General features: G+C 43.0%; 1 protein-coding gene and 1 non-coding gene across 3 annotated transcripts; both read right to left on the reverse strand.

Moving 5' to 3' along the window:
• Window positions 1–164: 164 nt before the first annotated feature.
• On the reverse strand, window positions 165–17,212 carry TIPIN (TIMELESS interacting protein). Of its 2 annotated transcripts, none has more exons than XM_014056667.2 (8): window positions 17,121–17,212; window positions 14,073–14,225; window positions 8,528–8,621; window positions 7,475–7,550; window positions 5,071–5,193; window positions 4,910–4,973; window positions 2,017–2,220; window positions 165–615 (listed from the first exon to the last, which is right to left on the reverse strand). In XM_014056667.2, exons 2-8 carry the CDS (start codon window positions 14,200–14,202, stop codon window positions 485–487), a joined length of 822 nt encoding a protein of 273 aa, XP_013912142.2. In that variant the 5' UTR covers window positions 14,203–14,225; window positions 17,121–17,212; the 3' UTR covers window positions 165–484. The 2 variants fall into 2 exon arrangements, with proteins under 2 accessions (XP_013912142.2, XP_087560506.1); XM_087704380.1 differs by having other exon boundaries at window positions 14,073–14,217; window positions 17,121–17,183.
• LOC148048487 (small Cajal body-specific RNA 14) lies at window positions 3,340–3,474 on the reverse strand. Its single transcript, XR_015695712.1, has one exon.
• Window positions 17,213–18,030: the final 818 nt, after the last annotated feature.

The following is an 18,030-nucleotide window of genomic DNA, read 5'->3' on the forward strand; positions in this document are numbered from 1 at the left end:
TTTTAGTAAACAAAGATTTTAGTTCACTATTTCTGCATATCCTTCAGTCCATGCCTTTAAATCCAAAAGGTCTGGAGAGCCAATTTCTGGAAGGCAATCATAGCTTTTAACCAGCAATTACAGCATTAGAATATATTTTTTTCAGGTTGAAACTTATATATTAGTTCTGGTTTCCAAGATTTATTATTTTCATTTCTAGTATAAAATATGGGCAATTACAAATATTTCACAATGGGAAAGTTATAAAAGATTTAAATTGTAGAAATATAGCATCATTTGACTTTTATGTATAGTTTTCATTAACGTTTGCTGTACAAATGTTGCTTTAAAGCTTAAAATGTTCTTCCGCTGAAATGAAAACACTTCTTTAAAACGTTGGCATAACAGAAAACACTAAAAATTATAGTAGCTGCCAAATTAACCAGCCCTGACATCTAAAATTGCAGTAAAAACAAAACTATGCTGAAATTCCCATTCCACACAACTAAAAAGTCACTTGCTCTGTACTACTTCGCGTGTCCTCGGTAGCTTGAAAAGGAACACCAGCTTGGTCTATGCAGACCTCGTCCTCCTCCTGAGCTGTAAGGGTGCCGTATTCTTCATTTGTAGACAACTCTAAAGGAAACAAAAAAAGTTGGCTTTAAAATCATGATTTGTGCATCAGCTCTTTTCCTCTAACATACGTAATTACCATGGCAGAGTTTTCCAGCTGGTCAATTGCTTCATGAGTTTTATGAAGTGAAAAAATTCTCTTTAGTAGAAAATGGGAAATAATTATTACTCAGGGATCAACTTGCAGAAAATACTTGATTTAAAAAAAAGCAATGCACATACTGATAGGCACATACTGATCATTATAGATTTCCATGGAAGACTATAACCAAATCCTATCAGGCTCTGCCAGAGTTCTCAAAACAGAACCTTGCACTGTTTAAATAACACAGAATATAAGAAACCTTGAGGTGTTTCTCTGTTCCCAGCTTCATCTGTTGGGTGGCTAGAAGTCCCAGTGCCCAGGAAGGACTTGGAGAAAAAAGTTTGGGGCCAAAACTACACGGGATGAAAGCCCAAATAAAATGTCAAGATGACCCATTTGGTGTAGTGAGAAAGGTAATGGATTAAAAACCAGGAGATCTAGTCCCACCTTAGGTGCAAGGCCATTTGGGTGGCTCTAGGCCAGGCACTCTCCCTCAACCCTAGGAAGGAGGCAATGGCAAACCACTTCCGAAAAGCCTTGCCAAGAAAACTGATCTCTGAAAATTGGACACAATTTAACAGAAGAAAAACTTTCAATATAGTTAATTACTTATGTATGTAGTAAATTTCCTCTTCTGCCATATTGAAAACAATTCTTGGAGCGGTGCACCCAACAGCTGGGATGGCTGTATTGGGTGAACACTGGTTTACAGCCCAGGCAGTTTGGGACAGCCCTCCTGCATTTTTGCCAGGAGTTGAGAAATACCGTTGTAAACTGATTTTCTCAGAAAAAAAGGGGGCTGCCTTAATAAACCACAGCAAGGTTGGCTCTGGAATTCTGGGAGTTGAAGTCCACAGGCTGTTAAGGGGCCACAGCTGTGCACCCCCCCCATTTAAATCCATACTACAATTGACCAACGTGAATCTATGGTCTCCCAACAATGCGGATTAAGATGCCTACATTTTTTTCACTACTGTCGTTACTCTCAATTGTCACCATTAAACAGAGATTGGGTGCCCTTTTTCAAAAATCAAATTAAATGAGAAGCGTCAACTTTCAACCACAGCCTGAAGTGATGAATTCTAGCAACACAAACATGAAAATTCCCTCCAGCCATTGTGTTCAAAGTTCTACTTATTTAAATTATTTTATAATAATATTAAAATTACTATTTACTCTTTGGCTTTCAGGAAAGCAGCTTTTGGGGGATGGAAAGAGGAGCCTCTCTAGGTTTAAAATTGTGACTTTTGAGCAGGAACCTGAGCATTCTGGTGTCCCCAAAATGCCTCGGTCTTTCACAGTGGATACTTAGAGCTCACCATCACTCTGAGATTGACTGAGCTGGTTTTTGGCTTGTCTTCTTTCAAGGGCTCTTCGTCTGTTCCTTTCAATTCTCTGCTGTTGCTCCTCGGTCAGGGCAGAACTTAAAGATGGAGAACCAGATTCTTTGGGGGTATTCTGCGTTTCGGGAAGGAAAGCTGGTTCCTCGGTGGCTGGGCTTAGTCTGTTGGTCTCATCTTCACCTGTTTTAGATGGAAGAGGATCACTATTCATCAGTTATCAGCAAGGCCAGTATTTCTCAATCGTAACAACTTGAAGCTGTGTGGACTTCAACTCCCACAATTCCCCAGCCAACTGGGAGTTGAAATCCACACAGCATAAAGTTGTTATGATTGAGAAACATTGATCTAGACCAGGGGTCTCCAACCTTGGCAACTTTAAGACTTGTGGACTTCAACTCCCAAAGCTGGCTGAGGAACTCTGGGAGTGGAAGTCCATAAGTCTTAAAGTTGCCAAGGTTGGAGACCCCTGATCCAGGCAACCATGACAGTTAAGCTGGACTGCTTCAAAAAAAGTCCTCCAGGGATCACTTCACCCTTAAGCCACATCTCATTGCTAGAAACGCCCAAATCAATATGCCCTCTTTTTAGGATATGTTCATTTTTTAATTTATTGTTCGATCTGCATGGTTGCCCACTTCTCTAAGCAACTTTGGAGTGGCCATACAATAAAGAAACCTAGTTGTAAAACTATTTACATACCGTATTTTTCAGAGTATAAGAAGCACTCCCCCCACACATACACACACACAAAAAGTGGGTGGAAATGTCTGCATCTTATACAGCAAATGTTGCCAAAGCCCCGCCCACCTACTTGTTCCCACCCTTCAGCCTCTGCCTCCCAGCAATTTGCCTCCTTGCAGCAAACAGCAAACAGCTTGGTCAGCTTCAGCACAGCAGGATTTAGCACGGGCAGCTGATTGGCGGTTGGATCTGCCTCCTTGAAAACCTCCACATGCCCCTTTTTCAGTCTCCACGCATCCCATTTTTAACCTGTTCCAGGCGCCGATGGGCGACAACAATCCCCGCAGCCTGGAACAGCTGATTGGGAGGAATTCCGGGAGGCAGATCCAACCACCAATCAGCTGCTTGTGCTAAATCAGGCTGTGCTGAAGCTGACCACGCTGTTTGCTGCAAATTGCTGGGAGGCAGAGGCAGATTTTGTCCCCTCCCCAAAAGCTTGATGCGTCTTATACTTCGGAGCATCTTATAGTCCGAAAAATATGGTAATCTTTGGAATTCGTACGAAAGCAAGCACTGACATTGTTTTTCTTTCCTTGCAACCCGATCCTTTCATAAATAAATGTATGGAACCATCGCACAGAAATCTGATAACTAGACAGACACTGTCGGCAGGAACCATTGCATTAATGTGTGTGGCTGCCTGGGGATGTATTGTATTGCTTACAAATACAACCGATAATTTATCGCAGCCACATGTTTTGAAGAAAGAGAGTAAAACAACTCCTTATAACAGTCTGAACAGTTTTCCCTGGCTTTCAATTGTTTGGAAATCAGTAACTGAATTTCTTCCCAATTCCAGTTTGTCTCTTAACATATACTCTCAAAGTCATTCTTAACCCATTCGAATAAATTTAATGAAATTCACCACTGTCCTAACGATTTCCAATATTTCTACCTATTACAGACATGAGCATTTTACGACCCTGACTCAAGTTAATTGCCCACTCCTGACCTAGCCACATTCACTTAACAACCGTGTTAATAATTTAAAAACTGCAGTGATTTACTCAACAAGTGACTCAAACAAGAAGGCAAGAAAGGTCATAAAATGGGACAAAACTTACTTAACAAATGATTCATTTAGCAACAGGAATTTGGGGTTCAATTATGTTTGTAAGTCGAGGACTACCTGTAGTCCTTATGAAGAAAGAAGTAGAGGATTCTTAACCAAAATATGATAGCTGGGATTCTTGGGAAAAGTGACTCCAATTTATATGGAAAGCGTCTGGTTAGGCTATACTGGAATTGGGATGGTTTTGCTCTTACTCATCAAAACATTCATTAACAAACACACACAGGTATTTTATTTTCTAGGCTTACTCAATAGAAACTATAGGCAATCCTCAACTTACAACCATTTGCTTGTTCAAAGTTACAATGGCACTGAAAAAGTGACTTCTGACCGATCCCCGCACTTACAACGGTTGCAGCATGCCCAATAGTCACGTGATCAAATTTTGGACACTTGGCAACTGGCGTGTATTTATAGCAACTGCAGGGTCTCAGTCATGTGATGGGCCATTCGGGACCATCCCAACTGGCTTCCGGCAAGCAAAATCAACAGGAGAAGCTGGATTTGCTTAATGCCCATGATTCACTTAACCACCATGGCAAAAAAAAAAAAAAAGTCATAAAATCAGGTGCATCTCATTTAACTCCTGAATTGCTTAGCCGCAGAAATCCGTGTTCATAAGTTGAGGTCTACCTATCCTCTTCTTTTAATGACCCCATAATCCCTTGCTGGGTGGAGTCTGGGCAACTGAATAGAGCTGTGTGTTTTAATGGCCAGATGCCCTTCCTGTCCCAAAGTGGAGTTTTGTTCAGCAGATATATTCTTGTAGTGCCCAAGGAGAGAAATATCTGCCTCTACCTAGGATTGAACTTGCAGCCTCCTGATGGTGAGGGGAGAGCTTCGCCTGAGAGGTCTAACTATGCTACATGATTAACATGAGTTCCTCAGTATAAATTCTCGTTAATTTTAACTGAGGATTAATAATTTCGAATAACTAAAGACTAAAAATCCTAGACCATTATTATTTATTATTTTATTGTTTTTTCTCAGGGGCATTTACGTTTGATCAATTCAAACGAAAAGAATCGAGTGCAAATGTTTTAAAGCCATACATGCCTTCATGATTTCTGAAGTCTTCGTTCGAAAGAGGGAGATCAAGTCGAATTCTCTTTAAGGACGCCTAGAGGGGCAAAGGTAATGCTGTTTATCCCAGGTCAAGAGGTGTAAGCTTTCCCTTGTTTTATCCCCACCCCCCAACTAATCCCGTTAACACTCACCTGAACAGGTTTTTTATTTCCCAAGCTCTCTATTGTCTCCACAACGTTTTCAAACTGAAGTTGGGGGAAGAGGCGGTGGGCCCAATGTTCCATGTGCCTTATAAGCGTCTTCAGGTCGGCTGCCTAAACAAAGGAGAATACTTTTGACCAGCGTAGCAACAGGAGACTGGAGGGGCCCCTCCCTTTTAAGTCTTCCCAAAGGCCACGAAGAGCATTAAGCTAGGATGGCATTCAGTCTGGAGGCTGTTGGTCTGAGCTGGCAACTGATGGGAAGGGTTGTTTTCTTTTGATTTTTCTTCTTACTGTCTCTTTGAGGGCCCTGGGATCATTAGATGAGCTGTGTCCTTCCGAGGTGGGTAAAACAAGGACCCAAATTGTTGGAGGCAAGAGGCCAACTCTGTAAACGGCTTAGAGTGGGCTGTGAAGCACTGCGAAGTGGTATATAAATCTAAGGGCTATTCTTGTTGGCAAAAATGGTCCCTCTTCATTTTAATATTTAGTCAAGTAGTCTAAATGCTGTTGCTATACAAGACACGTTTTTTAAATAAATAAATGAGACCTGTCTGTCACTAGGGTTTATTTTGTTGTTTAATTCAAAGGATTTGGTGGAACCTTCTTTATATGTATCGCGTAAAGCAGGGCTCCCAACCGTTGGGCAGTGGCCACTGCTGAGCCGTGAGCCATTCGGAACTGGGCCACCAAAGCGGCAGGGGAGCTCACACACAGGCACTCCCATTCCCAGGCCTGGACAAACCGGTTGCTACAGTATGTGATGTTTATACTACACCTACATTCACTGTCCTTGTGAGCTTTTTTTTCCTCCTTAGCAGAAATTTGAGCAATAGCAATAGCAGTTAGACTTATATACCGCTTCATAGGGCTTTCAGCCCTCTCTAAGCGGTTTACAGAGTCAGCATATTGCCCCCAACAACAATCTGGGTCCTCATTTTACCCACCTCAGAAGGATGGAAGGCTGAGTCAACCCTGAGCCGGTGAGATTTGAACAGCCGAACTGCAGAACTGCAGTCAGCTGAAGTAGCCTGCAGTGCTGCATTTAACCACTGCGCCACCTCGGCTAGCATCTCACCTTGAGATGCTAGAAACACCTTGGCTTTCCATCTGAATTGGACTGGCTCTTTTACATCAATGGCAATAATTATTTCTGCATTAGGCATTTGAAGTAGAATAGAATGAATGAGTTGGAAGGAATCTTGGAGGTCTTCTAGTCCAGCCCTCTGCTCAAACAGGAGAACCTATACCATCTCAGACAAGCTGCTCTCCAGTCTTTTTTTTAAAAAAACTTCCAGTGATGGAGCACCCACAATTTCTAGAGGTAAGCTGTTCCATTGGTGAACTGTCCTCTCTGTTAGGAAGTTTCTCCTTAATTCCAGATTGCTTCTCTCTGTGGTTAGTTTCCAACCATTGTTTCTTGTCCTGCCTTCTGGTGCTTTGGAAAATAAGTTGACCCCCTCTTTCTTTGGGCCAGCCCCTCAAGTATATGAAGAAAATGCAGCATTTTAGCCTCTCCTGGCCTCTCCCTGTTAGCACCACACCCATTTCTGACCGTATAATAGCCTTATAAACAGGTTAAATGCCGCAAGAGCATTCAGAAAAGAACTTTTAGAACCCCACATCTTAATATTAGAATGCACTTCTCCTTTTTTTTGTTTCTGTTTTTAAGATGTTGTATTCAGATTGTTGTGTCTTGAGACTGCATTCAGGTAGTCCTCAACTTACAACAGTTCATTTAGTGATGACTTGAAGGTATAACAGCACTGTAAAGTGACTTATGACCAGTTTTCACACTTATGACCATTGCAGCATCTCCATGATCATCTGATTTACATTCGGATGTTTGACAACTGACTCATGTTTATGACAGCTGCAGTGTCCCGGAGAATCATGCAATCCCTTTTTCCGACTTTCTGACAAGGAAAGTCCAGGAAGAAGCCAGATTCACTCAACAGCTGAATTACTAAGTTAACAACTGCTGGATTCACTTAACAACTGTGGCAAGAAAGGTCGTAAAATGGGGTAAAACTCACTTAACTAATGTCTCACTTAGCAACAGAAATTTGGGGCTCAATTGTGACCATAAGTCAAGGACTACCTGTACTATGTCTGTCATTTCATTATTATCCAGAATATCTTTATTTGAATAATTATTTTGTCTGCAGAGATGGAGCCTCAACAGTTGCAGAAGTATAAAATCAAACAAAAAATACTTAAAATAATCAATTCTATATATGCACAACTACTTTAAATAAAGCTAAACAGGCTGGCATGGAAGCTCTGAAAATTTCAGCCAGTATATCAAAGACATTACAACTTTGACATATTTTAGACTATATATGGGTACAACAACTACAAAAATCCACAATTTTTTTCCTCAGCTATTTCTTACCTCGTGACCTTTACCTTTGAACGTTACATTGTCGAACAAATTGCACAAAGCTGGAAGTCCGCGCTCTGAAATCAATCTGCAAACATTAGAAGGGTCTCCAGTTACTTGGGAAATATCATAAATAGGTACTCCATCATCCAAGATCTTGAAAGAGAAAGTCAACCCTTTATGAGTCTTAGTCCTTGTCCAGCCAACAGGCTTTGTTGCAGAATTTACTTTCCAAGTCCTTTAATCACCTTCCCACAACCCCCCTCTGGAGGCCCAGCAGGGTTCATAAAGGAACAGTACATTTTGCAGCACATAATTCCCAAATCAACACATTTTACACAAAAATTGAAATCAGTCTTGCCACAGTTGTTAAGTGAATCTCTGCAGTTCTTAAGTTAGTAACACGGTTGTTAAGTGGATCTGGCTTCCTCATTGACTTTGATTATCAGAAGACTTACAAAAGGAGATTATATGACCCCAGGAGTCTGCAACCGTCATAAATATGAGTCATTTGCCAAGTGTCTGAATTTTGATCACGTGACTAAAGGGATGCTACAATAGTCGTATGAAAAATGGTCATGTCACTTTTTTCAGTGCTGTTGTAACTTTGAACGGCCACTAAATGAATGGTTGTAAGTCAAGGACTATCTGTAGAAACCAGGTGTTAAGATCACAGGCACTTAAGAAAAATCCATGAAGCAAGTCAGGGCAATCCCATAGCTAAATGTCAAGGAGTGAGCCCACGTGTCTCTAGCGGAAATTACAGGCAGCTGAGGGGCTTCCCAATACTCAGCGACAAAAGATGTTTCTCATAACTTTGGGAGGACAACGAACAGGTCAACCGAGAAAAAAAATAGCTTATCATCTCTGTTCCAGGAGTTTGGCCTGAAAACCATTTTCAAAACAGCAAAATTGAGGCTTGTGTAACATATATACATACATATACATATATACATACATACATACATACATACATATATATATTGTATGTATGTACGTATTTTTACATGCATACATATAAAAATAGGATATGCACCATACAGGGAGTAAAAAATGACTACATACCTTTGAGCATCTAATCTGGGTATTGTTCTTTTAACAGCTTTTCTTGTGGTCACAGAAGAATCCTTGCTTTGTGTCAACTGATTTCCCTCTGGATCTGGTGAATGAAATAAAATCTAATTCTAAAAATAGGAACACAAATTGTACCTATAGGATTTTCGTCATGAATTATTCATATTAGGAAATACATCTAGCTAAAATATGTGTACAACCAAGAAGAGAATGCCAAAGGTAACAGGATAGCCAATATTAAAAGAGACAGTATTACTAGCAAGGGCCAATCTATTGCAAGTGGGCAGAAATGGTGTTGAAGATAAGGCATGACTTTTATCTACCCAGGCTCAAAATGTGCAAATATGGTTCCTATAGGCACAACAGATAGTGACTACTACTTGAGTAAATATTAAAATGAAGAGAGACTATTCTTGCCAACAAGAATAGCACTTAGCAATAGCACTTACTTATATACCACTTCACAGAGCTTTACATCCCTCTCTAAGTGGTTTACAGAGTCAGCCTGTAGGCCCTAACAATCTGGTTCCTAATTTTACCAACCTCGGAAAGATGAGTCAATTTTGAGCTGGTCAGGATCGAACTGCTGGCAGTCAACAGAAGTAGCCTGCAGTCCTGCATTCTAACCACTGTGCCTCTACAGCTCTTATATGAACATGCCCTTATCAAGTCCATATAGGAGAAGGTTGGAAAAGCTTAACCTTAGGAGCAGCTAAATGAAGAAAAAGGCCTTTGCAATATGGTGGGGAAAAAATCATGAGAATTCCTTGGACCCCTCAGAACCAAATAATTCTAGATGAAGTACAATTAGACTGCTAAATGAAAGAAAAGTTCATGTCAGACCTATCCAAGTCTGATCCCTTAGGGAAGTAAAACTCTCCACTCTATTTGAAGTGAAAAGGCACTTTTACTAAGGTTGCAGGAGAGTCAAGCAGAATCTAAAATTCCTGAGCGTCAATACAGAACTAAAGCTGAGGTGTTTGGGCTGGTAAAATTCCACCCTTGGGACAAACGGCCTTGAAGATGTCAGCGTGCCCACACAACAGAGATTCCAAACGGCTCTGTTCTTCCTCAACTATCAAATCCCCGCCTCTCAATTTCCCATCATAAAGGTATTACAGCAAATTGCTCATTTGTTCCCCCCTCCCTTCCCCGATTAATGGCAAAATGCCAAGCCAGAGCTGCTGGTTCTGTTTAAATGTTTTGGCCACATAATGATAACTGAAGGGTCATTGGGAAAGCCTGTGGGGAAAAATCAAAGGCAAAAAAAAACAAAACCCCTGTCTGTTGTGAGCCGCCCGGAGTCCTCCGGGAGTGGGCGGCATACAAGACAAATAAAATGAAAATGAATGAAATTAACAATGAAACATTTTTTTAAAAGAATTCAAATTAAAATTAACAATAATCAATGCTTTGATTTGTTTTGTTCAGGCCAGGCTGGCTTGCTGGAAAAGCCAACTTTTTAGGGTGCGTCGGAATGACCGGAGGTCGGGGATTATACGAAGCTCCGGGGGCAGCTCATTCGAGAGGGAAGGCGCTCCCACAGAGAAGGCTCTCCCCCTGGGGGGGTCACCAGTCGACACTGTCTGGCTGACGGCACCCTGAGGCCAACTCTGTGGGATCGCACTGGATGATGGGAGGCTACCGGTGGCAGTAGGTGGTCTCGCAGGTACCCTGGGCCTAAGCCATGGAGTGCTTTAAAGGTCATAATTAGTACCTTGAATCGCACCTGGAAGACAACCGGCAACCAGTGCAGGCCGCCTAAAAGGGGTGTAACATGGGAGTACCTGGGTGCCCCCATGACAACCCACGCAGCCACATTCTGGACCAGTTGAAGCTTCCGGATGCTCTTCAAGGACAGCCCCATGTAGAGAGCGTTACAGTAGTCCAGGCGAGAAAGGACAAGGTCATGGGTGTCTGTGCACAGAGCATCCCGATCCAGAAAGGGGCGCAACTGACGTACCAGACGAACCTGGTAAAAAGGCCCCCTGGTCACGGCCGTCAGGTGTTCTTCTAAACTAAGCCGCGTATCCAGGAGGACGCCCAGATTGCAGGCCCTCTCTGAGGGGGCTAAAATTTCTCCCCCTATCATCAATTAAATTATGTATTGTTTTTGTGTCGTTTTAATTTTCTGTTTGTATCCCCCTTCCCTGGTTGAGTTGTGAGCCGCCCTGAGTCCCCTTCGGGGGAAAAGGGCGGCATATAAATAAAATCAACATTCAACATCAAAGATGGAACAAGATGCATAAATCGGGATGACGGAAACCACAGCCACTCCGTCTTGGAGGGATTGAGCTTGAGCCTGTTCCTCACCATCCAGATCCACACAGCCTCCAGGCATCGGGACATCATGTCGAGGGCATCGTTTGGGTGGTTTGGGGTAGAGATGAAAAGTTGGGTATCATCAGCATATTGATGATACCGTACCCCAAAACCATGGATGATCTCACCCAGTGGTTTCATATATATGTTGAACAGGAGGCGTGAGAGAACCGACCCCTGGGACACCCCACAAGTGACGCACCTCAGGGTCGATCCCTGCCCTCCAGTCAACACAAACTGCGACCGATCCAACAGGTAGGAGAACCACCGTAAAACGGTGCCCCCCACTCCCAACCCCTCGAGTCATCGCAGTAGGATAACATGGTCGATGGTATCGAAAGCCACTGAGAGGTCTAATAGGACCAGGACAGAGGAACAGCCCCTATCCCGGGCCCGCCAGAGATCATCGACCAACACGACCAATGCCGTCTCCGTGCTGTATCCGGGCCTGAAACCCGACTGAAACGGATCCAGGTAGACAGCTTCATCCAGGGACTGGGGAAGCTGATGTGCTACCGCATTCTCAACAACCTTCGCTACAAAGCGAAGGTTGGAGACTGGACGATAGTTGGCTAAAGAAGCTGGGTCCAGGGAAGGATTCTTAAGGAGGGGCTTCACCACCGCCTCCTTCAAGGCGGTGGGAAAGAACCCCTCTCTCAAAGAAGCGTTGGTAATCGCCTGGAGCCAGCCTTGAGTCACCTCCCGGGAAGCCGAGACTAACCAAGAGGGACACGGGTCCAGCACACAAGTGACAGCACTGAGTCTCCCCATAATCCTGCCCATGCCCTCGGGGGTCACAGGATCAAACTCATCCCAGATGGTCTCCACAAGATTCATCCCCGTCAACTCGCCCGAATCTTCCCAGTCAGAGTCCAGGCCCGTCCGAATCTGAGCGATTTTATCCTGCAGATACTGAACAAATTCTTGAGCCGTACCCTGCAAGGGGTCTTTCCCAGCTCCTTGGCTAAGTAAGGAGCGGGTCACCCTAAACAGGGCGGCTGGACAGTTATCTGCGGATGCGATAAGAGCGGAATAATATTGCCGTTTTGCCGCTTTTATCGCCACTAAGTAGGACCTAATATGAATCCTTACTAGTGTTCGATCAGATTCGGACTGGCTGGCCCTGTAAGACTCTCTAGGCGTCTTTTCCGGCGTTTCATCTCCCGGAGCTCCTTGGTAAACCAGGGAGCTACCTGGGATCGACACCAGGTCAGAGGCCACAAAGGCACAACACGATCCAAAGCCCCAGTGGCCGCCCTATCCCAGGCTTCCACAAGGGCTTCGGTCGAGTTGTGAGCAAGGGATTCAGGAAAAGTCCGAAGCTCCATCAGGAACCTTTCAGGGTCCATCAGGAGCCTGGGGCGGAACCATCTATTTGGTTCCGCCTCCCTGCGGTGAGGGGTAGCAGTATGGAAGTCAAGCCTGATGAGGAAACGATCCGACCATGACAAGGGTTGGATAGAAATATCCTCTAAATCTAGATCATTCATCCACTGCCCAGAACAAAAATCAGGTCGAGCGTGTGTCTCCCATTATGGGTGGGGTCTTGAATTAACTGAGTTAGGTCCATAGCCGTCATGGAAGCCATGAACTTCCGAGCTGATTCAGATGTCTCGCCAATGGAAGGCAGATTGAAATCCCCCAGGATCATGAGCCTGGGGAAATCAACCGCCAATCCAGGTAACACATTCAGCAGCTCCAGCAGGGCCGATGAAACATAGCAGGGAGAAAGGTATGTAACAAAAAGGCCCACCTGAACTTCAAGGCCCCATTTCACAAAAAGGGACTCACACCCGCCTATCTGAGGCACAGTGACCTCCTGAGGTCTGAGACTCTCTCTAATAACCACTGATATTTTCTTGTTCTGTTTTTTTTTTTTAGAAAATGTATATGGCTGCCCACTCTGTTTCAGTGACTCTAGACAACCCTTTTAAATTATTTTTAATTACATGTGACTTTTTGAACCAGATAGAAAATATGTACACTAGTTCAAGAGCTTTTGCCACAGCTCTGCCATGTGCAGCATATTTATATATGTATATGTATATGTGTATGTGTATATGTATGTGTGTGTGTGTGTATGTATGTATGTATGTATGTATGTGTGTGTGTGTATATATATATATATATATATATATATATATATATATATATATATATATATATATATATACACACACACATACATACACACACACACACACACATATATATGCATGCATACATACATACATACATACATACATACATACATACATACATACATACCAGTAACGTGCGGTGAGGTTTATGGCTGGTGAGGCAGCAATTTTTTTAGACTTGTGGAGTTTAACTCCCAGAATTCCACAGCCAGGCATGCTCAGTTCCGATTTAAAGCGACAGCATTTGTTTTTCTCCTTTGCTAAATAAGTTTCCTTCTTTCTTTGTCTTCTCCTTTCCCCGCCTTCCTCCCTCTCAAACACACACACACACACACACACACACACAAAGTTGGATTGTAGTGTTTAACTTCATGTAGCTGATTTACAGTGCAAAGGAGGAGTTATTTTTGCCCTGTCCAATCAGTTTTTCTCTTGCATTTTCTTTGATAAAACAGACAGAAAGATGGTCTTTGGGTTCCCTCTTTGAATGAGAGAATCCGTTTTAGTCAGAACGTTCAAATGTAATAAAATGATCTTCCTGTCTTGATCTGTTTCATTGGAAAAGATGCCCGCTTGAGGAAAGAGCCTTTCACGTCTCTAAAAGCCAGCCCGGGGTAGGATTTTTTTTTCTTCCCTCCCCTGTCTCACCTGACTGCACGTCACTGATATATACAATACAATAGCAGAGTTGGAAGGGACCTTGGAGGTCTTCTAGTCCAACCCCTTGCCTGGGCAGGAAACTCTATACCGTTTCAGACAAATGGCTAGCCAATATCTTCTTAAAGATTTCCAGTGTTGGGACATTCACAACTTCTGGAGGCAAGCTGTTCCACTGATTAATTGTTCTAACTGTCAGGAAATTTCTCCTCAATTCTAAGTTGCTTCTCTCCTTGATTAGTTTCCACCCATTGCATGCATATAATTATATATAAAATGAAATCCTCCTAAAATAACTGGTATTACTAGCATTGACCACTTATCTGCATGTATATTTTGGAGAAACTCCCAACGAATATTGTAAGGCTTATGCACAAATAAACACATAATATTTCAATTGTCAAGAGAATGGTTACCTCCATTGAGTAAGGCATCTTCAGCTGCCCCCCCTGGAGAGTCTGGGGGGAGGAGGGGCTGAAAGGTCTCATCGTGGGTGTTTTCATAATCAGGAAGATCGAACAAATTGTTTTCAACAGGATCTATCATGTTGCCTCAAGAACGCTTAAAACCTGAAGATATCAATAAAAAGAGGAAGAGGAAATATAAAGCTGAAGAGCAGAATTCTGAAATCTTTGCAGAACTAAATGACATCTCAAAATTCAGCGATATCCAATTCCTACAACTGTTCTGTGCTTTAGCCTTCAGTCCCCTAATCATCTTTATTGCATTTTTCTGCACTTGGTAGTCTCAACATCTTTTTTTATATTGTGGCGACCAAAACGGGATGCAGTATTCCAAGGGTGGTCTTAGCAAGGCCTTATTGCTAAATGTTATTAACCCTTCACGTGATCTTGATTATATGTCTGTGTTTATACAAACAAGAATTGTATTAACTTTTCTGGCAGCGACTGCACACAGCTGGCTCATGTTTAAGCAATTGTCCACTAGGACTCCAAGATCTTTCTCTCTCTTAGTGCTGTTTAGCCAGGTACTTACCTGTTCTATTTTTCTTCTTGTGCCATATCTATCATCAGACATTGGCGATCATGTTGGCAATCCTATTTTTGTCAACAGCTGCATGAAAAAGTGCTGCTGAGTTTTGTCCAACCAGTCCCTTAGGTTTTGAAGCCTGATGTTCTTCTTCTGCCTGGACCTTCTTTGCCTTCAATCTTTAATGGCTTTGATGATTTCACCCCTGGGGCTGGGGTGAATCATCACAGACCACCTTTGGGCCGGGGCCTCCCTCTCAGCCCATCCCACCTCGTGGGTTTGTTGCCAGAGGGAATAGAATAGAAATAGAATAACAGAGTTGGAAGGGACCTTGGAGGTCTTCTAGTCCAACCCCCTGCTCAGGCAGGAAACCCTACACCACTTCAGACAAATAGTTATCCAACATCTTCTTTAAAACTTCCATTGTTGGACCATTCACAACTTCTGGAAGGAGGTCGTTCCACTGGTTAATTGTTCTAACTGTCAGGAAATTTCTCCTTAGTTCTTTTTTAAAAAACTTTTCCCCCCATAACCACTCATATCAGTAATCTTACAGTGTGTCATCCAGGTACCATCTTTGTGTCATCATATTTAACAGTTACATCATTTTTAATCTATTTTTATCTTCCATTTACCTTTACATTTCAGTTGCCTTTTAATTCAACTCCTCCCCTATAATTCTGCATTCTTTTCCAAATTATTCAATTTTCTGTTTCTTTTTGTCTATATTCGTTTTCTATCCACTGATAAAAATATCCCCATATCTTATAATACTCTGGTTCTTCCTTCTCTTTAATTGCCAATGTTAATCTGTTCATTTCTGCAGTCTAATATTCTTTTTAATTACCTCACCCTCTGAGGGAATTTTTTTTCCATTTTCCAATTTTGTGCAAATACAATTCTAGCTGTAGCTATTATGTGAATAATTAAATATACACTTTCTTTACCATATTTCTCTGGTAAAATACCCAACAAAAACAGTTCCAGCTTTAAATCAATATGCTGCTGTATCATCCTTTCCCACACATGCGAATTTTTGCCCAATGTTTTTTTGCCTCTGCACATGTGCCCCACATATATATGATCCTGGTGTCTAGGAAATTTCTCCTTAGTTCTCTAAGTTGCTTCTCTCCTTGATTCGTTTCCACCCATTGCTCCTTGTCTTGCCCTCAGGAAAGATGGGAGACAGGAGTACTGTGCCAGTGAAGGAAATGAATAAATAAAAATAAGTTACTCTTTCATGTAAAAGTGTAAAATGTAACACAAAGGTATGAGACTCTTGGAGCTGTTTTTCCTGAATGTAAATTAAACACAAATGTAAGCAGTAAAGACACTACAAGATGACTTGCTAAAATTCCTTTGGTATTGAAATACAGTAAAGTCAAGTCTGAAGACAAGGACACTAGTTAGTGAGATTGGAACACAGATGAGTTAAAGGGGTCTGCAAGAAAAGTCAGGCCGACCTCTTGAAAGATGAATTAACTTCAAAGAATGACCTTGGAGGTGGGGAGGGCTTCTTCTCAGGCATTGGGCGTAATGGTTAGAAAAGTATAAATTGTACTGATGGGCTGGCTGCTAAAGCAAGATCACGGCACACACTGGAAAGTAAATCAGGAAGACTGTAATGGGGAGGGGGGTGTCTGTCTGTCTCACAAGAACAAAGAATGCTTATCAACAGGAAATATGCATGTGTAAAGCTTGTTGCAATTATGGATAGCTGGAAAGCTGATAAAAAGTAACAAGAATTAGAAAATTTTGCAGATTTCAGCTAAAAGTTAGCAATGGAGGTGGCCTGCAGCAAATGGAATGCGCATTAGATAACTCCTGGGGCATTCATTAGCCAAGGCTTAGCAATGGGACAGCTATAGACCATTAGAACAAATTGTAGAAATTGCTAAAATATTTATTAGAGGAGAGTTCTTATTATTTCACCTTGTCCCGCCTTCTCCTTTAGTGAAAATGTGCAAAGCTTCCTTAATCCTTTCTTCTTTTGTTCTTGGCCTTTTGACCAGGAACCCTTTTCCTTGGAGTCCTCCCATAAAAAGCATTCAGAAAACCTGCACCTCGTGTCTGGCGTCCATCATCGGCTTCGGGACCAAACTCAGACCCAAATTGGAGACAACAGTATTGCTTGAAATCTGTGTTTTTGCGCTTCTTGTACTCAAGCCATTGGGTAACCTCTATTCCATTTCTTTGCAATAAACCTTTTGAATTTTGAACCAGACTCGTCTTTCGAATTGTGATCGTAAGGATTGGGTTTTAATCTCTCACGTCAGGAAAGAATGTCGCCCTGGAGTTGGCTCTCCTGGTGGCCTCCCATCCACGGACTGACCGGGACAACCGGGGCTTCCCAAATGAACCTCCTGCGCCAGAGAGAGAAGCCTCCCAGCTCCCGGGACAGAGGATGCCCATCCACCCGCGCCCCAAATATCCCGCTGCCTCCCGAAAGGCTCCGCCATCCCGCTCCTTCATACCAAGAGAGTCGGCTTCGCCTTTGCCGGCTGCCCCGGACGCAGTTGATCCCGCCCTCTGCGCTGCGCTTCCGCTTCCGGAGCGAAGGAAAAAAACCGCGGGAGCGCGGGAATCGCAGGCGGGCATCTCGCGTCCTCTCGCGTGAGGAGCCGCGGTACCATAAACTTAAAAATGTAGAGCGATCAAACGTGCTATTCCCCCCCCTCAAGAAGCAACTGGAGGTTTTTTTTCTTTGAAGACGTTTCGCTTCTCACCCGGGAAGCTTCCTCCCCACCCCCCTTTCCAGTCAGAGCTGAGGAAGCTTCTTGGAAGAGAAGTGAAACGTCTTCAAAGGAAAAAGCAAAGTCCAGTTGCTTCCTGAAGAAAAAGTATCTTTGGGAAAACCATAACCTGGATGGCTGAGAATCTCCATAGCTGTAGAGAGAGGTCACGTTCTCTCTCCTGCTCAAACACCTTTTAAAAAGCAGGTCTTCCAACTTGGCAACTTTGACTGATGGACTTCAACTCCCAGAATCCTCCAGTCAGAATAGTCCACAGTCTTAAAGTTGCCAAGTTGGAAGACCTGCGTTTTAAAAGGTTGACATTCTGCAAATTCTGCCCACCCCCGGGCAAAAAAATATATATAGAAAGAGGCTTGTTTAGATTGTGTCTGGGTCCTTTGGCTGGCATTAAAAAAAATAGCTGCAATGGAAAGGAGGCCACGAGGAAATCCCCAGGTTATGGATAAAGTGGGGGAAAGCAACTTCAGTCCTGCCGTGAAAGCTCACCAGGAAACAAAGCAAACCCGGGTGCTGCAACCCAGGAAAAAGCAATGCTGCCTCCTTCATGGAGATGCCACCCTCAGATACAAACGCCTTCCTCCCATTCCAGATAGCTTGGGTGAAAAGGCAGCCCAGCCCAGCTGAGAGGTCC

The sequence above is a fragment of the Thamnophis sirtalis genome, unplaced genomic scaffold (genome assembly GCF_051295495.1).
Source record: "Thamnophis sirtalis isolate CommonGarterSnake01/CBP01778 unplaced genomic scaffold, rThaSir2_p1.2 scaffold_2, whole genome shotgun sequence".
In the NCBI taxonomy this organism is placed as follows: Eukaryota; Metazoa; Chordata; class Lepidosauria; order Squamata; family Natricidae; genus Thamnophis; species Thamnophis sirtalis.